The sequence below is a fragment of the Onychostoma macrolepis genome, chromosome 10, assembly GCF_012432095.1.
Source record: "Onychostoma macrolepis isolate SWU-2019 chromosome 10, ASM1243209v1, whole genome shotgun sequence".
Classification (NCBI taxonomy): Eukaryota; Metazoa; Chordata; class Actinopteri; order Cypriniformes; family Cyprinidae; genus Onychostoma; species Onychostoma macrolepis.
Genome location: NC_081164.1, coordinates 23,654,691 through 23,680,181, shown reverse-complemented (window position 1 = coordinate 23,680,181; position 25,491 = coordinate 23,654,691). Strand labels below are relative to the sequence as shown.

Sequence of the window (25,491 nt, the reverse complement as noted above, 5' to 3'; positions counted from 1 at the left end):
ATCTTGGGTAAAAAAAAAATAAAATAGTTAATAAATTTGTTCCACGAAAGCTCAATTTTCTTTAAGGAATATTAATTATTGATTGACTGAAATACAACCTATTTCCCTTTATTATTATTATTTATGTTTTATTTTTTTCCAAAGTATTTCTTCGGAGCACACAAGCCGATAGCGGCGGGCTTACGCAAAAGAGAACCAATCAGAACCTCTGTTTTTCCCTTAAAATGCGCAGAATCCTGCGAAGGAACCAATCACAGAGCCCGAAGTGACGTTGACTATTTGTGCTGGCCAATCAAGTGACGCCTTTCGAACTCAATCGACCAATGGCGTGTCGCGGCGCAGTGTGTCGTCGTTGGTTAGAACGTTAGAAGGTTGCTAGAAGCAGTCAGACAGTGACAGATGAAGAGAAAGAGAGAGTGCGCGCGGCGCGTGAGGAAATGTCAAAATGGGAGAACAAGTGATGATAGAAAGTAACAAGTAAGTGACACGGTACTCGGGGGTTATTGTCATGGTAAATGTACCAGCGCTTGTGTTTGGAGCGATGGGATGCAGCTGCAGAGGTGATGCGTGCTGTGTGTGTGTGTGTGTGTGTGTGTGTGCGCGAACAGGAAGCGCCATAGCGACTCTGTGTTTTGCTGCATGTCCACATCTATGAGCCTGCTTGACATCTATTAGAATAACTATGCGATAAAACACACCACCGGCTGTATTTGTAGGTTGCCAGATTAGCTTTGTGTTGTTTACTGATCTGACGATTAAATGTGAGTGCTTCTGGCTTTATCGGCTCTGATAACTTGCTGTTGATCTCCATCCTAGTTCATAGCAATGAATGGCATTTGTTGTGTGAATGTATCTGTTGTTGTCCGACTGCATGCAAACAATGAATTTCCCAGATGTGCCCATGAAGTCCTGACAGTCTGACATGACAGCTGGGTCTTTGTTTATGCCTTGGCTTGTCATTTTTTAAAAAAGGATACAATGCTTTAATTTTTTCTTTTCTTAGTTGAAGTTTTGATAATTAGTCTTTATAACATCATTGTAATGTAGCTCAAACTCCTGGTTCTGTAGATTTTTATCTCCTGCTTGCATTAGGCATTTTGAGTGTGATTTGTATTAATGTGAAATAAATAGTAAACAAAACCCTTGTGAAAAGAAGTGTGCTTAATTGTAGTGAATGTGCACTTGTAGTGTACTTCAATATATATATATATATATGTATATATATAAATAATATTAATGAAATAAAAGGCCACTTAAGTGCATTTAAAGAGAGGCGCTCATGACTGTTTCTGAACACACTTAAGCACACTTTGTAATAATGTCAAATTAATGTTTTACCTTTTAAGTCATTGTGTTTTAATAATCTTTTGATGTGTTGACTAACATGCAGAGTAGCTGATTATAATTTTTACTGTAGTGTGTCTTACATTTAATGAACTAAATTCTAACTTAATTATTACAAGTTTGTAAGTACGAATAGATTTAAATATATGACAAGTTTCAAAATGACACATTTCAGATTACAATAAATGCTTGCAGCGTTCAGCAGTACACTTTAACCGTATTTCGAAGACAATATTAGCAATTATGAAATTACATATACCCCCGTAACTAAACTAATTAACATAAAATAATTGCATTTAAGATCAATTTAAATTATAACACATTTTCAAGTAACAAATTTCACTTAAGTATTTTAAGAAAGTACATTATTTCTGTAATAAGTTCTCTTTTTTTTTAAGAATATGCAGAAGTATACTTCGTTTTCACAAAGGATAACATGGATGTTTTCTCAACATCATGACTTTAGGTTCAAATATTTTTGAATGAATAGTTACAATTTCTAATATTTTTAAACATTACCCATATGTTTTTTTATTTTTATTTTTTCAGTTTATTCATTTAATATGAGCTCAAACATATGCATGGGTAAATAAATATTGACTTTATTTTTTTTGGATAGGTGGCTTATAGGTTAAAGATCTGGGTTGGTAATTGGAATGATGCAAGTTTGAGCCCTAGTTGCTTTGGATAAGTGTTTACTTCTATGAAGTATTTGTTGGTTTGATGTAGATCCCGTTAACACTGTTTTGTCCTCTGCTTTTCTTCATTATTTTAAACAGCACTCGCACACGGTCTCTGTCCACGGCTTTTTAAGCATGTCCACAGATGACAGCATCTCTGAGGACGTGTCCAGCTCTGTGGCCTTGAGCCACGACCAGATCAGTGCCAATGGCGGGAAGGAGAGCGAGGCATCCATCGTCTCCTCTGAGGACACCGTATCGGGTCTCCCTGAAGAGGAGCGCTCCGCGTCCCACCCCGAGGGCTTCCTTCAGGCCACAGAAGGGGAAAACAGACCCTCCACCACACCAGCATGCAGCATTTCGAACAAAATAAGGTCAGTTTTATCATGTGATGTCTTTAGTGCATTGTTTCTGTCTTCACAAAGAGGCTGTAAATAAGCTGCTTTAAATCCACAACAACAACTCTAAGGCTTGAAACACATGCTGTGCATTTGGCTTGATTTTAAAGGGATAGTTCACCCAAAAATGAAAATCCTCGAGTTATTATAAACCTGTATGTATTTCTTTCTTCTGCTGAACACATAAGAAGATATTGTGAAGGATGTTGGTAACCAAACAGATGATGGTAGCCATCGACTTCCATAGTTCTTTTTTTTTTTTTTTTTTCCCATACTATGGAAGTCAATGGGGACCAGCAACCGTTTGGTTACACACATTCGTCAAAATAACCTGCAATTTTGCATTCAACTAGAAAAAATTAATACTGGAACAACTTGAGGGTGAGCAAATGATTAATGTTTTTATTTATTTTTGTGCCTTTTAAGGCTGCATGATTTGGGGAAATAAATATACATGTGTTTTTATAATTACAAATATATATAATAAAAAAAAAAAGTTTTATTATTATGTTGATAAACATGGTGATTGAAATGTAAAATGCAGTTTTTAAAAAATAAAGAGCTCCAGGTTTGTTGTAAATGTTTGTGGCACAATTTGTGTGCTTTTTTAAAAATGTAATTATATATGACTATAAAATAATAATAATTATTATTATTTCTATCATGATTATTATAATCTACAAGGTAAAATATGAAGCAAAATAATAAATATTACTTTTGTAATAATGTTTCACAGTAAAATAAAAAAATGTGTATTTAAACAAAATAATACGTGTATGTTACAGTGCAACTGTACAAATTATAATACATTTATTTAAACCTGTCTAAATTTCTTAATTCAAAAAGTAGCAGCAAGCTTTTTATTTTGGTTGAAAACTTCTGGGAGTTTAAAAGCTTCTCTTTTGTTGACCACAGATTTATAAACTCTTTTTCAGTTTATGTTTCGATTAATCTCTTAGTTCTACTTGATGTTGTGCTTTATTGTATTCAGAAATCTCTGCTTTTTTATTTTTGTCTACATGCTCGGAGGTGTGATGAACATCCCACAATGCAGCTGATTACTGACATCACAAATGAGATCATTTAGAAGTGTCTTGAGCCTAAAGTGGGCATGAAATGAAAATTCACCCGATCTATTTTACGAACGCTTGTTTTAGATCCTAATAGTGATGCACCAAAATGAATTTTTCACTAAAACCAAAATTAAAGTTTTTAATTGGCTGAAAAACTAACCGAAAATAAATTATGTGATGTTTTTGTCCTTGCAAAGATGCTGTCGATATGCTGTTTTAAATCCAGAACAAGCCCTCAGGGTTGATATGACTTAAAATCGCTCTTTGTTCTCGTGTCACATGCTTTAGGAATCTGTGTCTTCGCACCGAGGAGGAGTTCAGCTCAGGGAGAAGTTTGCCCTTCATCAACCCCAGCTCCATAGAGACGCTCAGAGCCCTGGTCCAGGAGATCCAGAGCAGCGGCGAGACCGACCCTGAGATCTGGAAGAACTGTGAGGTGCGCAGATGCCCGAGACCACGCTGTCCGTTCCCTCATGCTGTCACGGCCCAGGTTTCTGGGCCATCGTCTGGGGTCTCCCATGGGAGTCGAGACCGCAGCAGCCACGCTCTGAGCTGTGGAGAACATCCCACAATGCAGCTGATCCCTGACATCACAAATGAGATAATTTAGAAGTGTCTTGAGGGCTTTAAAGTTGGCATGAAATTAAAATTCACCCTATCTATCTATTTAAAAAAAAAAAAAAAAAATGTATGTTGATGCGCACTTTTTTTTTTTTTTTATAGTTTCAGATTAACTTTTAAAATATATATTTATGTTTTAACTCCAATTTGTTGTTGAAATATAAATATTTGAATAGTAGCTATAATAAAAACTTATCATGACAGATTTATTCATGCATTCATTTAATAATGAAGACAACTGGTTAAATAAAAATAATAAGAATGAATGTCTGTATATATTTATCAAAATGCTCCAGGACTCTAATTTTGTTTCTAGCTCTGTGGATAATCCATTACACATGGATGTACTATAAAAATGTTATATGTTCATCAGACTTTAAAAATGTTATGTGCTGAGATTGGGCATATGACAGTCACATCTGTAAAGTTTACTAGCTGTGAAACCACTAGCCCATTTAACCAAAACACACCAATTTGTCTGTCTTAGCATTTCCTTCAAGTCATTGCATCCAGAGAATCTGTATTTTTGTTTTCTTACATACTGATATATTGACAGTGTTTTTCTCTCATTCAAACAGGGCCGGTGGCTTCATCTTTTTCAGTTGGTGGAAAAGCAATATCAAGAGCAAATCCTTGCTCAGCAGGAGCAGTACCAGTGCCAAATACAGGTATGTTTCTCAAAGTGTTTGTGTTTAATCTGGTCGTGATCTATCTATCTATCTATCTATCTATCTATCTATCTATCTATCTATCTATCTATCTATCTATCTATCTATCTATCTATCTATCTATCTATCTATCTATCTATCTATCTATCGTTTGCCCTAGATTTTCGGCTTTGGCGGGTGGGGGTCTCCTTTTTAATGGTTAAATTAAATTTTATGAATCAAAAAGCATGTCTAATTAATTAAAATCATGAAACTTAAACAATTTACAGTTTATTAAACATCATTTTATTAAAAATTTTACAAAAATTGCATGTTTAGGGCCCTATGAAATTAAATTTTTTCCAACCGTATGTTTTATTGTTACCAAATTCTGTGTTTTTGCAAGCATAAAACAAGTTTGATTTATTCTTACAACAGCCCTATGATTTTTTTCCTCAGAAATTCCGTGTTGTGTATTTACAATTTGTAAGGCATAAAAAATTCATTTAATTTATCTTTTAATTAATGAAAATTAAACTGTTTTAATTTTTGGAAAATTAAGGGGATTTAATATTGCAATTAAAAACCTTGAAGAAATATTGTATGATTATTCCTTAAAAATAAGGTTTTACATGCATTATACTGAACAATAGTAATGTAGGCTATTTCTGCCACAATGACTTCAAGGTAAACCAAACTTTTATTTTGAAGGGTTGCCGTGAATACTCTATGTGTATATGATATGAGGATAGTTCTACTCAAATGAAATGGTCAAATGCTCATGATAGATTCTCAGAGCAGTTCTGGAGATGTTGTTCATGTATTTTTGTCCTCAGTGAGACGGCAGACGTTAATATCACCGGAAGCGTCACACGCTCTTCAGTATGAGTAGTAAACAAAACCGCTACGCCATTCATTAACACATAGACAGAATTCATATTTAAATAGTCTTTTTGCAGCTTAACATTTACAAATACGAGTGGGAGTGTGCTTACTTGTGTGTGCGCATCGGGGCGGAACTCCGCTGTGCGCGACACAGAGAGCGCGACCATAACGAAGACACAGAAATGACATGCCGATGCCATCGTGTAAATAAGATAAATAACAAAGCTATTTAGTTTGTTTTAATAAAAGAACAAGGTGTTGACCTGTTCTATAGGAAAGGTAACTTTAAATGACTTCTGTTGTGATCTGGCACTATAGAGAAATAAAATTAAATAGTTAAATAATAAATCATTTCAAGGTATCTTGGAGAGGTGAGGTGTCCAAGTCGCAACATCTAACTACTGGGGTGCCTCAGGGCTCAGTTCTTGGACCACTTCTCTTCTCTGTCTATATGGCATCACTAGGTTCTGTTATTCAGAAACATGGCTTTTCATATCACTGCTATGCTGATGACACTCAGCTCTACCTCTCATTCCATCCTGATGATCCGACGATAGCTACTCGCATCTCAGCTTGTCTTACAGACATTTCTTGCTGGATGAAGGACTATCACCTTCAACTCAAGCTTGCCGAGACAGAACTGCTTGTGGTTCCATTAAACCTATCGTTTCATCACAATTTCACCATCCAGTTAGGCACATCAACCATAACTCCTTCAAAAACAGCCCAAAATCTTGTCATGATTGATGATCAGCTGACTTTCTCAGACTACATTGCTAAAACTGGCCGGTTCTGCAGATTTGCTTTATTTAACATCAAGAAGATCAGGCCCTTTCTATCAGAACATGCTTCACAACTCCTTGTTCAAGCTCTTGTTCTGTCCAGGCTGGACTATTGCAATGCTCTCTTGGCAGGTCTTCCAGCCAGTTCTATCAAACCTTTACAATTAATCCAGAACACGGCAGCAAGATTCATTTTTAATGAGCCGAAAAGAATGCACGTCCACACCTCTGTTTATCAATCTGCACTGGCTACCAATGGCTGCTCGCATAAAATTCAAAGCATTTGCCTACAAAACCACCACTGACTCTGCACCCCTTTACTTCATACTTCAGACCTACCGGTATGTACCCTCTAGAAACTTGCGTTCTGCGAGTGAACGTCGCTTTATTGTGCCATCCCAAAGAGGCACAAAATCACTTTTAAATTAAATGTTGTCTCCTGGTGGAATGACCTGCCCAACTCAATCCAAGCAGCTGTGTCCTTAGCCATCTTCAAGAATCGGCTAAAAACACATTTCTTCCATCTTTATTTGACCCTCTAACTCTAGCACTCTCTATTCTAATTCTATTCTTTAAAAAAAAAGCGCCCCTAATATAATAGCAGGGGAAACACTTCCGTCTGTCTGTCTGTCTTCTCTATCTCTGATAAGCATTGCAATTGCGACGTAAAATTCTGTTTAAAAATTATTTGAGGTCTGCTGTGTTTAAGCATAATGTGTGTGCTTTATTTGAATTTAAAATATTATTTTATTATTATTTTCATTATGATAAATAATAATAAAAAATAATGTAATCGTGAAATTTCTATTTATGTATAACAAAATAATAAATAGGACTTTTGTAACAATACTATTTCACAATAAAATAAAAAATTACTACTTAAGAAAAATAATATAATAATATTAATGATAAATTTATTTGACAGTACAACTGTAAAATTACAATATTACACATTTCTGCATTCAGAATTTTTTTTTATGTTTTAATTTTATACAGAATTTTGCTAAGCATGTTAGTTCAAATTGAGCAAACTAACTGTATAACACATCAGCTTTATACACAGACACAACTCTGTCAATTCAGTAATGACTGCTGCTACAGTAATGCAAGACATCATGTTAATTGTACTTTCAATATATTGACCTCATGCTTGCAATTTTCATTTGTTTACTTTTGTACAGTGTGTTTCTGGCCTTAATCTGGGAGAAATTTTTAATATTCAAACTAACTTAATAAATTTGTTTCATTCTGTCTTAATGGTCTTGCATGTTTTCTTCCAGCTCATACAGGATGAAATTAAGGCGTTAGTGCAGTTACAGAACCGCCAAATCAGCACACAGACTCACTCTCTGGAGCCCAGTAAGAACCCCAAGCCTCTGGAGGACCCAGTGGAGAGCACCTTCATGTTGTCGGCTCCAGGACCTCTGTCGCCCCCCCAGCTCACCGTTCACCCTCAGGAGAGCTCGGAGGAGGGGATGGTTACTGTGCTGAGCAGTGGGTATGGGACTCTTTCCACCTGGGAGCATGGGTTAGAAACAGGGCGGCCCAGTTCCACAGAGGGGAGGGACGAGGCGCTGTGGTCCCCGAACCAGCAGGACGGGAGTCTCACACCATCACCTATACCTGACACAAGCCCTCTGGGCCAAAACCCACTGAGCAGAGCCAATGACAAGCTCCAGACGACTGAGAGAGTTTCGCTTGATGTGCCGACTGATAAACAGAGAGTAATAAGGTAGAGTTACAGATGGTTAGGGATGAAAGTAAATGAATGTGACCAAAAGTGAAATTTATATTTGTCTGAAACTAATTTCAAAGATTTATATGAGCTTTTAGGTCAAAACACTTTTTTTTTTTAAGGTCATGAGAAATTCAATCAAATGTGTTTAAAGTTCATATTCAAAATTAATATTCAAATTTTAAAATTCAAATTCTAAAATTTGAACATCTAAAAGTAAAAGCTCATTTAAAATATTAATTAAAAAACAAATTGCCTTGGCAGCTAACTGAAATACGTTTAAGTTGAATTGCTAAAATTACTAACTGAAATTAATCTAAAACTGAAATAGAATTAACTGGTAATCGTAATGTAAATTATAACAGTAATTAAATTAATAATAATAATAATAAATCATGACAACCATTTAGAAATATTTGTAAAAACAAAAACTAATAAAAAATGACAAAGCATATAGTAATATTACTAAAAATTAAATTAATAGTAGTATAATAACACTGGTTATAATTAACTCTGTTGAATCGTTTTTATCTCATTATCCCCCGGTTTCACAGACAAGACTAAAATGTAAGTCTGAGCTGTTTTAACTGAAAGAAACTTGATCTTAGTTGTATCTTAGTTGGATCACTGACTGATCTTAAAATATATCAGTGCCTTTGTTTTGTCTCGAGATGCACACCAGTAATGTTTTTTTCTAAGCACATTTATAAAAATCACTTAAATGTCCTAATTGAACTATGGCCTAATCCTGGCTTAGTCTAAGCCCTGTCTGTGAAACCGGACCTAAGAGATCCAGCTGTTTTGTGTTGTTGTATGTTGTGTAGTCAACCCCTGACCTCCTGGGCCCAAAGGCAAAAACACAGACAAAAAAAGAGCCGAACAACACCAAACCGGACGTCATATGTGGAGGTGCGGGACAGGAGCACAGCAGGAGCAGGATCTCCGAAGCAGCACACAGATCACTTACCTGAAGTAAGAACATATTAATATTGATTTTTTTTTTTTTAAATCATGAACAGCAGGGATCTTTATATATAATAACAAAGCATTTTTCTTTTCTTTTTTTTACTAATTCAAACAGTAAACTTTCAAATTTCATTCCATCTACTGTAAAATATCTTTGACAATATTTGTATCTTGCCAGTTTCTAAATTTAAATGCAGAAAATGTCAGATTCATAATTGGTCAAAATTTCTGTCATGCATCTCGGATAAACCGTTTGAATTGTGCATCATTTGCTGTTTCAGAGACAAGATGAAGCATCACTGTTCAGCTTATTACTGTGAATGTTCCTAGAAGCCTCTGTGTGCATTTAAAATTGCTTTCTAAGTATAATAATTTTTTGTTTTCTGGCTTTTTCCTCAGCGTGGATGCAGCACAGCCTCCACAAATCCATTGCCTCTAAAGAGAAGTGACAGTTTGGTGTCTGAAGCCTCAGGTAACACATTTCACTAAGAATCAAGCTCCGCTGTCTGTTCAACAGCGCACAGGAGAGATGCAATGGTGATTGTATGAAGGGGGGGTATTATAATGTGTAATGTTACATTTGAAGAGGTTTTGAATAAGGGCTTTAGATTGAAGTAATTTCTGATTATTGTGAAATTGCTATGCACATACTCATATTCCCTTTGATTTTCTAGGCCTGTCTTACTGGAAACTGGATGAGAGTGAGTTATACCGCCCTCTACCTGACAACTTTGAAAGTGCTTCCTTTGTCCTCATGCAGGTAAAATTTCATTCACTTAGTCTCTAGGAGAAACTAACTAAAAATTAGCAATGTTATTATCTTAACTGCATCAAAACAATAGCTTTTCCAGATACTAGCTATGTTTTCCAGTGAGTAGTAGAGTAATGTGACAGAATAGTATAAATCACACGAATAAATCACGAAACAATTGTATTTTTTTTATTCGTTCACTGTTACTTTGCATTTCACGGAGAACTACAATTGTTTTACAAATGTAGAACTACAAGTTTTGCTTAGTTTTACTGGTTTTAAGTTACAGTATAGTATGATGTAGTGAGAATATGGAGCTTATACTCAAGGTGATTATGCTGACATTTTATATGGGAAAAAAAAGTAAGATGAAATTCTCCAATAATATGTGACCCTGGACCACAAAACCAGTCTTAAGTCGCTGGGGTATATTTGTAGCAATAGCCAAAAATACATTGTATGGGTCAAAATTATCCATTTTTCTTTAATGCCAAAAATCATTAGGATATTAAGCAAGGATCATGATCCATGAAGATATTTTGTAAATTTCTTACCGTAAATGTATAAAAACTTAATTTGGACAACTTTAAAGGGACAATTGGACAATTTTCTCAATATTTAGATTTTTTTGTACCCTCAGATTCCAGATTTTCAAGCTTAATTATTCAGCTTTAATATGATGTATAAATCTCAATTTCGAAAAATTGACACTTAAGACTGGTTTTGTGGTCCAGGGTCACATATGTCTGAGTAAGATGAGATTTAAATGCCTAGTTTTATGATCAAAGCTCTGTAGTTTCAAAAAGTATAATGAACAAATAGGATGAACAAATGTAACGTTTCTCAAAAGCCTGATGGATCATATTCGATACTCATATTTGAACATGATTATCCATACATAATTTTTCAGAAAAAATCAAGTAAACCAAGTAGATAAGTTTTCACCTTACAATATAAAAGTTATTCTTACGTTTACTCTAAAATTCAGTAAAGATTTCACAGCAAAAAGACGCGTCAACCACAACCTGATGTTTTTACAATCACGCTAAAAAGCATTTTACTTTCTTAAAAGTATAAACTATCAATCAGACGACAGAAGTCATGTTGTAGATTGTGTGCAACAGGCTTTTCAGAGAAGTTTTGATCATGTTAATCATTTAAAGGCCTTAAATTTGCATAGCAAATATGATACAGCAGGCTTTATAGGGTTAAATATAAACTGATGAACAAGTTGTTCTGTGGCACACAGACTCCAGATGAGAACCGTCTGTCTCTGCGGGAGATCTACCAGAGCAAGAGAGCAGATCCCAAAGGCCACGAATGGGACTCCTTAATCAACTCATCCACCTCGTCTCTTCAGGTCAGAGCAGAGCCAATTAACACAAGAATTAATTAAGGAGCAGAACGTCTCACCTGTTGCTCTCTCACCCAGGTGTTGACTCTGGACTCCACGGTGCACGTGAAGCACTCGGATCGCACGTCAGGCTTCACGTCGCCATCCCACTTCAGCAGTCCGTCTGCGCAGGTCCGGGCCTGTCCCGTCAGTCCCGACTCCATGGCCCTGCGCAGCCACAGCGACACCGACTGCATGTCCAACACCAGCAGTCTGTCTGCACAGCAGGCGCCCGACCGGACGTCTCCCTCCCCGGCGGCGATGAGAGCAAACCAGGCCAACAGTGAGGATGAGGGCAGCCACACTGCCACGGTCACCGTACAGCCCAGAGGACCGTCTGCTCAGGAGATGTACAAGCCCAACAGAAACAGCCCAGAGACGGGCAGAGGGAAACCGGAGCAGACGACCTCGCTGGAGGACCCTGTTGTTCTCTCGCTGTAAGAGTCATGAAAATCCCACTAAAGTTAACATGAAATGACATTTACAGCACAGTAAAGGCAAAAATTATTTTGAAAAGCTTGGTCACAAAAAAACAATCAAACAAACTGGTCATTATTTTTTCCCTTCTCTCTTTTTTTATAAGAAATTAATACTTCTATTCAGCAAGGATGTATTAAGCTGATCAAAAGAGACATTTATAATGTTAGTTACACACGATTCTATTTCAAGTTAATGCTGTTCTTTTGAACTTACAAAGTTTGTGATGCATTAAAAAACTCAGACACCAAAAATGCATAACGATCAAAAACTTGATCATTATTATTATTATCCCTTCCCATATGGTCTTTATGGGAAGGTTACATCAGATGTTTTTGGAAAAAGTGGACTATGACTATTAAAAATTCTTTAAAATTATTAATGCAAAATTGCATTTACAAGGCATTGATAGTAGTTGCCTTTTAACTTCCTCACTGTCCTTAGACAAACATTGTCTAACACTACCATTCAAAAGAATATTTTTTAAAAGAAATGAATGCAAGAAATTATTCTCCAAGGATGCAACTGATCAAAAATGTCAGTAAAAACATTTATAATGTTACAAGTTTTCAGTTTCAAATAAACGCTGTTCTTTTGATCTTTATGTTCATCAAAGAATCCTGAAAACTTAGCATTACTGAAAATCAGAAATGTTTCTTGAGCAACAAATCAGCATATTAGAATGATTTCTGAAGGATCATGTGACAATGAAGACTGGAGAAATTATGCTGAAAATTCAGCTTTGATCACAGGAATAAAAAAAATAGAATAAAATCTATTCAAATAAAGAACAGTTATTTTAAATTGTAACCGTATTTCACAGTATTACTGTTTTCACTGTATTTTTTGATCAGATAAATGCAGCCTTGGTGAGCAGAAGAAACTTCTTTCAAAAATCTTACCGACCCGAAACTTTTGAACTGTAGTGTAGCTGAAGATGCTGAGTGATCATATTTTAGTGCTTTACCAGATTCTTACCTATCCGATGTTATTTGGTATATCCACATATCTGATGTTCTAGTGCTGCCACACTAATTTATGGTTTGTCTAATCTTTCTAGATTGAGACAAAACCTGAGAGAGAAACATGCCCGTCACATAACTGACCTCAGAGCGTACTATGAGGCTGAGATCAGTGCCCTGAAGGAGAAACTAGATCTGGTGAATTTGCCTCTTGACATGGAGAAAAGCAACCAAATCTTGCTTGAGAGGTGAGAAACAATACATAGGATGAATTCATACTGTTCCAGCAGTGTTTCAGATTGCATAATGATATTTAATAAGAAAAAAACAATATATTGTCACAATAAATCCATCCAAAATGTAGATGAGTTTGTTTCTTCGTGAGAACAGATTTGGAGAAATTTAGCATTACTTCACTTGCTCACCAATGGATCCTCTGCAGTGAATGGGTGCCGTCAGAATAAGAGTCCACACAGCTGATAAAAACATTACAGTAATCCACACCACTCCAGTCCAATTATGATGTAGTATCTCATTATTTTGATGTTTTATAACATAATTATGAAGTAAAAAGCTATGTGTTTGTAAGAAACAAGTGCATCAAGAAGACATTTTAACTTAAAACTGTCTCTTCTGGCCAAAAACAAGTTCATAATCCATAATATTGCTTCCTCCAGTGAAAAAGTCCATCTTCTGTTTTCCTCTCACATCAAAATCCACCCACATATGTGACCCTGGACCACAAAACCAGTCATAAGTGTCAATTTTTCAAAATTGAGATTTCTACATCATCTGAAAGCTGAATAAATAAGCTTTGCATTGATGTATGGTTTGTTAGGATCGGACCATATTTGGCTGAGATACAACTATTTGAAAATCTGGAATCTGAGGGTGCAAAGAAATCTAAATATTGAGAAAATCACCTTTAAAGTTGTCTAAATGAAGTTCTTAGCAATGCATATTACTAATCAAAAAAGTTTTTATATATTTACAGTAGGAAATTCACTAAATATCTTCATGACACATGATCTTTACTTAATATCCTAATGATTTTTGGCATAAAAGAAAAATGGATAATTTTGACCCATACAATGTATTTTTGGCTATTGCTACAAATATACCCCAGCGACTTAAGACTGGTTTTGTGGTCCAGGGTCACATATTTGTTTAGAGCTGTTTTGGACTGTTTTTCCGCTTGTAAACAGTGGTTTATCTGTGTATATTTCTCACCTGATTCAAACGAGACACCACTGGAAAAAGCAATATTATGGATGGAGGACTCTTATTTTAGTCTAAATAATGTCTTAATGATAAATTAGTTTCTTACAAACATGCAGTTTTTGGCTTCGTAATGTTAACTGATGTACCGGAGTCATGTGGATTACTTGTGGATTATTGTGACGTTTTTATCGGTTGTTTTTCAACATTCAAGTTGAGAATATTTATATTCTGGTTAATGAACAGTGCTTTTTGTTAACTATGTCTAAGTAATTGTAACTCCATTTTAACATTTTAGCGTATCATCACGTATCGAACTAAATCGCGAGTGTATAGTTACACTCCTACAACTTACTAATAGCCAGTAGATCTAATGTGGTATATTGATATATATTTGGCTCTGTCTTCAGCCTGTTGTTTGTATCTGGTGTCTGGTGTTTAACGCACGATAAACACTCTGTCATCGGCGGAGTCCGATGAACTCTGACTGATTGTGTCTTTGATCATCGTTTGGCAGATGTCAGCACCTGGAACGAGCGTTAACGGAGGCGAGCACACGCATCCGAGAGCTGGAGATCAAAAACCACCTCTTGGAGAGACAGCTGGTATGAGTCACCGCCTCCATCTAAAACAGGAAATACATGAGCGGCTTGTGTACGAGAGACTCGTATGTTGACATGGCAATTGTGCTCGTAGTCAGCAAAATTGTATAAATTATATACAAGCACTTTAAAGGGGTTGTGTCACTGAAACAGGTTTTTTATGTACTTTGTAAACATTTAACTTCACAACTCAAAGCTATCCGGAATGTTTACTGTGTAAAGGTTACATACAACCTCCTAGCAACTGTATAGCAATGACCTAGCAACCACCCAGAATACCCTAGAAACACCCTAGGAACCATATCATAGCAACCTCAAGCTCAACAACTATTCGGTAATTAGTATGAAGAATATCAGGATAGGTTAGTATGGAAATTCAGATGTCTTTTTATAACATAATTATGACTTTTTATCTCATAATTTAAACTTTTAATCTCGTAATTATGATGTAATTACAAAATTTTGACTTTGTCATAATTTGTCATAATTACGTAACTTAGCATGATCTCATAATTTTCTACTTTTTAGTCGTAGTTGCAATTTTTGATGTCAATTTTGACTTTTTGGTATACATAACTTTGACTTAAGATCTCATATTTTCATATTTTTACATCATAGTCTGCCTTTTTATCTTTTATCTAAATTTCATAATTTAGATTTTTTTTATGACATTGTGACTTTATCTCATATCATCAGTATGACTTTTTAGTTAAATTTTGACCATCACAATTATAACTTTTTGTCATAATTATGATGTAGTATCTCATTATTTTGATGTTTTATAACATAATTATGGCTTCTTTATTATGACTTGATTATTGACATCATGATACAAATAGTACATAGAATTTTTTGGTCATAATTATGACTTTATCTCAATTTTGACCATAATAATTGACTTTTTAATGCGGGAATTTTGACTTAGTATCTCATTTCAAGTTTTTGTCTCATAATTTTTACTTTTTACTTTCATCGTTATGCCTTTTTTAATGTAATAATTATGACGTTTTATCTCATAATTCTAATTTACCAAAGCATTTTTATTTTTTTTATAAGGTACAGTAGCAGAAGCAGGAAATTAAATGTACATGGGAAAGTAAATATATTGTTTCTTAATAAGTTCTGCTCTAAATTCTTCTTCTTCTTCTTCTTCTTCATTATATTTTAGTTAGTTAATATTGACTAGATATTAGGGATGCACAATATTGGATTTTTGCCGATATCTGATATGCCGATATTTTTCAACTCTTTTGGGCCGATGCTGATACCGATATATTTCCTTTTGTTTGGAAACAATAGCAAGTCTCTCCTGTGTGGAAATTATAAGCAAATTATTTTTAATTTTGGTTAGTTTTTAACAAGAACTTATTTGTTAGAATTAAATGAACAATAATGAAGTTATTTTATAATGACAGTACATTTGAAGCTTTGAAAATAACTATAAATAAACTATATATCAGTTACAGCTTTTTTTTTTTTTTTTTTTTTTCAGAAAGATCCAGTAGTAACTTTAACATTTTATTTTAAAATTTAACATTTGTAGATGGTCTAAAACAAAAGAGTTGTAAGAATTTTGAAAATCTTTTAGCGCTCATAATTTGTTTAAAAAATATAACATATTACACATTAATGAATAAATCAGTATTTATAAAATTATTTAATTTAAAAGCTTCATGTTTGTGATTTTTATTTTTATTTTTTATTCATGTAAGCTATAGCTTCTGACCTTTTTAAATCAAATCATACTCATGTTTTTATGACATCAATTACTGCTTTATTTAATCAGAAACACAGTCTAAATGTTATTTGTGTATTTTGCTTTCATTTTAGTAAAAGTAGGCCAACAGCGCCTCTTATGGAATCAAAGCTCCTTACTGAGCGGGCGGGGGAGGCTGCAGCTGCTGCCACTGCACGTGTTGTTTACTCTATCGCACACCAAAGGCATCATTCTGTACATGTATTCTCAGTTTAAATGCAGCCATTCAGGAAAAACTTTTCTTCAAAAATAAATCACACTGCTGACGTGATCTAATCGCTAGAACACCCTTAGCACATGCGAGTTAACCTATTCCTCCTATCGGCAAGACATATCGCCATAATTTTTCATATCGGACCGATGTCATTATCGGCTGATTCTGATATCGGTCCGATAATATCGTGCATCCCTACTAGATATTCTTTATTTGTCATATTGGAGACATTTGTACACTAATAATTATCATTGTTTAAAGGTGTTCATTTCAAGGATTGGTGCCTGACATGCAACCTCAGAAATCTCTTTTAAAATAACTTTAATTCAAAATAGTGATCATAAATGACTGGAAGCATGGTTGAAATGTGGTTGAAACACCATGCTTACCTGAAGTTTATATGTTTGTTGTCCAGGCTGCATGGCCAGAGCGATACGACGCGGCCAGCGCCACAGTCCAGGCCCTGCAGCAGCGGTTAGAAGAGACCAAACACAACAGCCGTGAGAAAGACGCCACTGTGACCAAACTGAAGAACCACCTGCATCAGCTGGAGGAGGCCGTGCAGAACGCCTGTAAGGAGGTGGATGAGAAAGAGGCCCGCATGAAGAAAGAACACAAGATGCTACAGGATGTGAGCTGAGCAGGATCCTTTAAACTTCCCTTATGCTGTTATATTTGACCATAAAGGTCAATGTGACGATGCACTGTTTTTTTTGCAGCTCCTCCACGAGTATGATTCACTGAGAAGGGAGCATGAGGGAGCGAAGGTGAGAGCTGTTTTATCTGACACCATGATACAAATAGTACATAGAAGTGCACAAACTATTCAGTTGTTTCTTTCCTAACAGGACAAGTTGGTCTCCACTGAAAATAAGCTCTTTGATGCCAATGAACAAATATCAGAACTGAAAAGGTAGTCAGATTTCTTCAATGCAAATCTGCAAATAGTATCATTATATCAACTATTTTATTGCACTGAAATGTAAAATTATAGCAAAATTTTATAAATGTAATATTTAACAAATTAATTTAAATTAATATTTAACAATTCTATATAATTACTTAATTGTTAAATATTATAATGTAATTGTTAAATTAATATTTAGCATATATATATATATATATATATATATATATATATATATGAAAAATAGTCCTATGGTAACACTTTACAATAATCTCATTTCATAACATTTGTTAATGCATTAACTAACACGAACTAACAATAAATATTTTGAATGAATGACCAATGAAATATATTTTACAGCATTTATTAAATTGTGTTAATGTTAGTTAATAGAAATACTCACGTTCATGTTAATTCATAGTGCACTGATTAATGTTAACAGACACACCATTTGATTTTCATAATGTATTAGTAAATGTTGAAGTTAATATTAATTTAAATTAATAAGTGCTGTATACCTACCGTTCCTTGTAACTAATATAGTTAACTAATGTTAACAAATGAAACCTTATTGTAAAGTGTTACCAGTCATATTATAAAATAAAGTTTAGGAAGTCTATAAGAATAAAGTCATTTGTTTTGAAATGTACATAATTATGACAATCATAATTACTAATACAAATAAAATGTTCTTAATATGTAATTGTTTATGTTTGTTAGTTTCATTCATTATATTTACGTGTAATATATGTAACATGGGTAGTAATATGAATGCTATAATTATAAATAATATGATTTTCTTTTGTGTACTAACTAAATGTCTTTTTATTTATGAATTTCTCTATGGTTTTGTAGAGTCGTCTCTAAGCTAGAGGCTCAAGTCCGACAGCTACAGCACGAAAATCTGGCTAAAACACGTCAATCTCTCCACAGCCACTCGCAACCATCTGGAGCAGGGTACAAAACTCACACCACATACTCATCACGGGTCTAAAACACAGCTTTTAGTGTTTTACAACAATGAATTTGAACTTTATACACCTATTTAGCAGTTATTGATTCATGGACAGATGCTAGTGTACAGCTGAACTGTTTCTTTCTTCTATTCTTCTTTCTTCAATTTGAATCCCTGAAATGCTTTTACTCCAACCTGAAACTTCACAAATTGAATCTTTCCAGTTTGTTCCACCACCCTGATCTTCTGCTTTCACCGAGTAAAAGGCAGCGTGGGTGCTGGGATGTTGATGTGGGCATGAGGAACGACGCTGGTCTCAGAGGTGAACAGACATCTGGAGCTAGAGGGTACTGCTTTATTCATAGTTCTACACAATATTCATTTCTTTATCATTCTGTGCTGTGGTCCATTCACTTTGAGAAGGTAATTTCTAACTTGAACTATCCTCTGTCATCAGACGGCTGTCTCCACCAGAGAGAGAACAGACTCAGGGTCACTCTGAAGAGCTGAGGAAGAGGGATGTTCCCCTGACGCCCATGATGAAGGCCCTGATCCAGATGGAGGAAACCAAAGCCACTGAGGGCCGCGCGCTATCCAAGAACGGCTGCAGTTCCTCCAGTATGTCACAAAACGAATGGGTGCCGTCAGAATGAGAGTCTAAACAGCTAATAAAAAACATCTCAATAATCCACACCACTCCATTCCATCAATTAACGTCTTGTGAAGTTAAATGTTTGTAAGAAACAAATCTATGATTTCAATGTTTTGTTGAATTTTTTTAATTTTTGGCTATATCCATAATATTGTTTTCTCCAGTGAAAATGTCATCTTGTTTGAATCAGGAGAGAAATATACACGCATCTAACACTGTTTACAAGCCAAAACAGTCTAAAACCGTTCTAAACAAATATGTGGGTGGATTTTGATGTGAGAGGACAACAGGAGATTGTTTTTTATTGTCATTATGGATTATGGAGTCATTTTGGCAAGAAGCTTTTCACTTCACAAGACGTTAATTGATGAACAGGAGGGGTGTGGATTACTTTGATCAGCCTTAGTGAGCGTAAGGGACTTATTTCAGAAATCTTGCCGATCTATAATATTGGCTATTTTATGAGCCCACATTTCATCTATAGTATTTGCAGAGAATCTACACTTGGTCATTTAAATACTCCTAACACTTTTTCAGTCAGTGTCATTTTTATTGTGTGGTGTGTGTTTTAGGGTTGCCTAGGAGGAGGCCTACGGTGGCTTTTGTGGAGAGTTCTGTGAGGGACGCGGTGGAGGAGCGGAGCGGAGCTGTGCTGAGGGCCCAGAGGAGTCTCTCTCCAGAGGGTCACAGGTCATCATCTCTGCCCCCCAGAGCACAGAGAGCCGCTCCTCTGGCCACACCCAGTGAGTGACCCAAAGCATTAGCATTTGAGCGTTTGATGCATTTTCAAAATAGCTGATAAAAGTCCATCTTTACTGATTGAATGTGTTTTTTTTTATGTTAGCAAAGAGAGACACATTACTCATGCCTCTCTCAGCCAAGTCCAGTCCAAAGCGCTGCCCGACTGAGAACTTCTCCACCGCGTTGGGTCACCCTCTTCCATCCCAAGAGCACCTGCAGAGCAGGTAACATTTCTGACCTGCTATGTGACTCACTTGCCATCTGCACTGATCAGGTGTCAGTAAATAATGTCTTATATATATGCCTTGTGTTTTTTTTTTTAGGTTTGATGTTTTTGATCGAAACGGCGTCAGCTCCTCTTTACCGTCCCATCCGAGTCCAAGGAAGAGGTTACAGTTTAAGGCTTCTGACAGACTGGAAGGTATTATTGCTTTTGTCAGGTTTAACTATCACACGGTAACAGTCCTAGAAGAAGAAACAGTGACATCAGGCGCGTTTCCTTTACAGATTTGTGCAGAACTTTGGTGACGTTTTATAAATCTCGATTAAAGAATTATTGCGAAATGACGGCGTTTCCATTAACCAATGTTATGCGACTAAAACATAACCTTTTGGCTCTCCTGATAAGCCATGGCAACAGATTTCGGTGGGATTATGGCAGATTTTAGCTATATTTATTCAAAGGAGGCGTATGCGTGTATCTTTACAGAAGCAGCATAGAGAGCCAGAAACAGTGGCCGTGGCGCGGCTGGAATAAACACAAGCATTGACTAGTGTGCCCGCAGTCAGCTTCAGTGGCCGTATCTGCACCGCAGACGTGTGCAGTGTAAATTGTCTAAGCATTAAAGACAGGGAAAGCCCCTTATACTCGAGATCGGCCACGTATGAAGTGTTTCTTGGAGGTTATAGTACATTGAAGAATGATCATATGACTTTTTACATACGCCATGTAAATGCGGAAATTTTTTTTTTTCCATTGCAGTTTTGCAAAATATTAATTTCTTTGCCTGAAAAAGCACCTCGTGTGAGCATAAAAACTTTTTTGCCCATATATAATACATAGTATTTTTTTTATTTTTACACTTTGCTACAATGAATGAAATTAGTTACGTTTTTATTTATTATATAATAAACTTTATGCTGTTTTAGCATTGAAAATATTAAATCTCTTTATTACATATGACTTGTCATTTAGGAAAATTCTATATATAACATTTTTTAAAATTTATTATATATCACAGAATTGAAAATAGTGACAACATTTTTAAATAAATATTATATCTATAAAAGTGTGACAGTAAAGGCATTTTATAATGTTACAAATATATTTATTTTAATAAATGCTGTTCTTTTGAACTTTTATTATGGTTTTGTCACATGGTTTTATTAAGCATAGGTTTCCACAAATATCAAGCATATGATAATAATCAGAAATGTTTCTTGAGCAGCAAATCAGCATATTAGAATGATTTCTGAATGATCACGTGACACTTAAGCCTGGACTAATGATGTTGAAAATTCAGCTTTGCTTCACAGGAATAAAATTGCATTTTATATTCAAATAGAAAACACTTATTTTAAATTGTAATAATATTTCACAATGTTACCGTTTTTACTGTTGTAATTTTTTTTTTTTTGTTATCAATTAAATACAGCCTCTGTGAACATAAGAGACTTCTTTCAAAAACATTTAAAAAGCTTACTGACTCCATACTTTTAACGGTAGTGTGTGTATAGGTAAATTTACCTAAAAACAATCTACTCATTTGCTACCCTTTAACCCTGTTAGTACTGGAATTTCCTCAGGAAACGTAAGTGTTGTGTGAACTTCCTCCCCAGTGAACCCTCAGTCCAGCGTGGGCTCGTCTGAGCCTGCAGAGAGCAGTGAGTCTGAGGAGCCTGCGGTCGGACCCAGCTGGGAGGAACAGGAAGCTGCCGGTGAAGAGACGGCCCTCTCCTGTCAGCCTCGTATTCAGTCGCTGGCTGACGCAGAGCGCCTCTTTGATGAGCTCACACAGGAAAAGCAGCAGGTGATTTGTGGGATATTTCCTGTTATGACATGGCTCTCTAAAACACTTGATTCTGATTCGTCGATTGGTTCATGTTAGTTAATGCATGAATTAATTTGTACAAATGAGACCTTATTTTAAAGTATTACCCATATAATGATGCTAAACCAGTTAATAGTGTACTAGTAAATAATATAGTAAACACTATGAAGAACTTACTTTTTTTTTTAAATGCACATTAAAAAAATGAAAATTAATTGTTAAAATGGGAAAACTTTGCAAGTCAATGAACAAAAACATTGAAATATGATAATCTTCAACTGTGGATTAAATAAATAAATAAATAAAAATTACATATTTAAAAAAATATAATTTATGCATTCAAATTTTAAACGCGCACACACACAGTCTGCCTGTGAGAATTTATTGGAACAATATATCTTTGTTTGTGTGTGTGTGTAAATTATATTTTTAGCTATTTCTAAAACCCATGATTTATTTCGAGCTCAATTGTATTCATTCATTATTTCGATTCTGGCCATAAACATGCTATAGTCATTGTGAAACTCTGAAAGCTCGTGGAAGGCATGTCACAACATCCCGTGAGTGTCTGTACTGCATGTGACTCGCTCACGGCTCATGCTGGTTTGAGACAGACTGATGATCGATGGCAGCGCATGTTTCTACTGTGACCTCAGCACTACACATTACATAACCTGTCTTTATAGAGCTGCTGGTTAATCACGTCTATTTTTAGCAAAGGCTTCCCTTTTCCTATTCATGCTGAGGAGTGCTAATTCAAAACCCTGTTGTTTAATCTCAGCTGTTTCCATCCAGCAATTTTGCTAAAAGCTATGACGCTTTCACCCAATATTTATTTATTTTCCACAGATTGAGGCAGCACTGAGCCGGATTCCAGGAGCCGGGGCCCGTGTCACGTTGCAGAGCAGGTTAGACGAGGTGGGAACACAATCACTTTCCATTCACATGCATATAGAATAGGGCTGGGCAAAAATAAATACATTTGATTTTTTTTCGGTTAATCGTTTTTAAAAATGTGGTCGATTTCGTTATTGATTTTCAAAAGCTGCAAATCTATCTTTTTCCATTTTTATTTCTGCAAAGATTTAACACAAAATCTGATTAACGTGAATCTTATCATTAGTCTTCTACACTAGGTGTTGCCCTTTTATTTACCTTGCATGATGTTATAACAGAAAGCCTGTCATTCATTCATTGCGTAACATGCCGGAGATACTGTTGACAAGAACAAAGCAATGCTGAGGTGAAATGCTGTAGTAATACTACAAATCAGTGGAAGCATTTGACCTCGTGCAAAGGGCGCTATGATTTCCGCAATATATGACGATATGACAACAAAAACATTATCTCTACAGCTGCTCTGAGAGTCCCTTCATTAGCATTTTACCATTTAATTTGAGAAAAACGACCGTAATATCATATACATAGCAGCTGCAAGTTCTTGACAGCAACCCATCAAAATAAAAGTTTGGTTTAACTTGAAGAAACTGTGACAGAAATATATTACTGTTGTGCAGTAGAATGTAAGATTCAATGTAATAACAATACTACTACTACAAATAATAAATATTAATAAAACTTTATTTTTAGAGGTATAATCACACTTTTTTTCTTCTTAATGTTAACAGTTAACCTCTGTTGTGTAGCACTTTGTTTGCCAAAAAAATAGAAGTTTTTTCTTTTTTTTACTTGATTAAAGGATAAATTACATTAATGTTGTGTATATATACCAGAAAAAAATTAAGAAATATATATATATATATATATATATTAGTAAGAATAATTTTTTTTATTTAATTATGTATTAAATGCACTGTGAAAGATATAGTAAGCAATATATTTTAAATAAATATAATATAATATTAAATCATGATAAGAGCAATTATATTTCAGTATACTGCATGTTACAGTTTAAGCTGACATTTCTAAAATCCATGGTGTGTATATATATATATATATATATATATTATGATAGTTATTTTTTGCTGGCAAATTCATCCTCAAAGTGTTGCATATATTGCATAACCACGATAATGCCTATTGTTGTTAATCCAGTAACACTTTACAAATGAAAGGCTCTACATCTCATTTGAGTATTTTCTTTTGTTTTTTTATTTTTGTTTTTTAATTTTAAAAGATGATTATGCCTAACAAAAGACATCGGTGGAAAAACTGATGCGTAACATTATGAACTTCATGGTTTTAGGTGTCACTGGAGAATCGCCTAGAAAAGGTGAACCACGACCTTGGGTTCATCCGCATGACTCTGAAACGATTCAACATCCTGCGATCTTCTGCCAACATATAGCCAACGGCTGCTGTGAACTGTCATGAATTATGATCTTTACCCTGGACCATATGAATTATTATTACAATGGAACAGTCGTTCCAATGTACAGACTCCAATATGTACATGTTCAGTAAATATTTCTACTTTTATTACTGTAGGATCTATTTTGTATGTTTTATTACATGGTGAACATACTATAAAGTATATTTTAATAATGCCTAGATTTGTAAAAACATTTACTTTTTTAATGTCAAAGAATTATGGGAAATTGTATGCTCGACTCGATATTTTTTATTTGATTTGTTTGCTGCTGATTTAAATGAATGGCAAAAATTCAGTCCTGCAGGGCAGCTCATTTGCATATGTTTCCATTCCACTATGTGTCTTATGACTCTTAATTTAAATGACACTTGAAAAGGTTTATAATTTGCTCAAATATCATCAGGCTTTCACTGTCTGTGGCATGTTCATTAATTTACATGATAACATTGCCTGTGCCATATGCGAGCAGAGAATGATAGCACATATCTGATAATAAGATGAGTAGAGTTGAATTGCCTTGTCGAAATCATCTTACGCAAAGAACACAAACTCAAACCAGCACCGACTGTTTACACATGATTATCAAAGCTAGACCTCTGACATTTTCCAGTGCAGCACAGGATGTACTGCTCACTTTGATGCATGAAATTTGAAATATGCTCTTCTCTGCTTTTCCATTGTTAGTTGTTGACTGTTCAGTTTTTTTTTTTTTCCTGTAGCTCATGGAATCTATTTAACTGTTGCACAAAATGTTCCACAATTAAAACCGCATACTGAATCATGCGTTTGAGTCATTATGATTTGATAACATCTGGAATATGTTAGACTCTTGGCTGTTTGCTCAAACCATTCATTAAATGAGCTTGAAATGTGTTTGTGTTCATCAGAACTATTTGAGTGTTAAAGGCATAATTCGACCAAAAAAGGAAAATTCATTTCTGTATGTATGTAAACAAAGAGGTGTGTGTGTTGTGAACCTGCCAGATTCGTACATGCAAAAGTGTAAATGATTTTGAGCTTGGGTGGAAGGTATGATTTTCTATGGAAGCCTGTTTCCGCCACTGAATAAAAAATAAAAAAGGTTATTGCGACCTTTTTATCTCACAATTGCGTGATACAAACTCGCAATTCTGAGAAAAGAAATCAGAATTTTTATCTTGCAATTGTGACTTTATAAATCGTAATTCTACCATTTTATAAGTCGCAATTGGGAGTTTTTATCTCGCAACTCTGACTTTATAATTGCGAGTTTATATCACAATTCTGAGAAAAAAGTCAGAATTGCGAGTTTTTATCTCGCAATTGTGACTATAAATCGTAATTCTACCATTTTATAACTCGTAATTGTG

At 35.0% G+C, this 25,491-nt stretch overlaps 1 protein-coding gene across 1 annotated transcript; it reads left to right on the top strand.

The window, feature by feature from the left end:
- Window positions 1–335: 335 nt before the first annotated feature.
- On the top strand, window positions 336–24,925 carry LOC131548705 (M-phase phosphoprotein 9). The gene is made up of 24 exons (XM_058790201.1): window positions 336–477; window positions 2,124–2,398; window positions 3,784–3,931; window positions 4,695–4,784; window positions 7,711–8,162; window positions 8,990–9,137; window positions 9,531–9,603; window positions 9,806–9,891; window positions 11,132–11,242; window positions 11,315–11,712; window positions 12,813–12,962; window positions 14,450–14,537; window positions 16,920–17,135; window positions 17,224–17,271; window positions 17,353–17,417; window positions 18,267–18,368; window positions 18,591–18,713; window positions 18,824–18,984; window positions 19,591–19,761; window positions 19,863–19,983; window positions 20,083–20,180; window positions 21,599–21,789; window positions 22,660–22,728; window positions 24,017–24,925. The coding sequence occupies exons 2-24, from the start codon at window positions 2,160–2,162 to the stop codon at window positions 24,116–24,118; spliced, it is 3,450 nt and encodes a 1,149-aa protein (XP_058646184.1). The 5' UTR covers window positions 336–477; window positions 2,124–2,159; the 3' UTR covers window positions 24,119–24,925.
- Window positions 24,926–25,491: the final 566 nt, after the last annotated feature.

Excerpts from the sequence above, each read along its gene's own strand:
- LOC131548705 (XM_058790201.1), top strand. The coding sequence starts at position 2,160 with ATGTCCACAGATGACAGCATCTCTGAGGACGTGTCCAGCTCTGTGGCC. Across the intron at positions 2,399-3,783 it reads AGCATTTCGAACAAAATAAG|GAATCTGTGTCTTCGCACCG; the intron begins GTCAGTTTTATC and ends CACATGCTTTAG. Across the intron at positions 12,963-14,449 it reads AACCAAATCTTGCTTGAGAG|ATGTCAGCACCTGGAACGAG; the intron begins GTGAGAAACAAT and ends ATCGTTTGGCAG.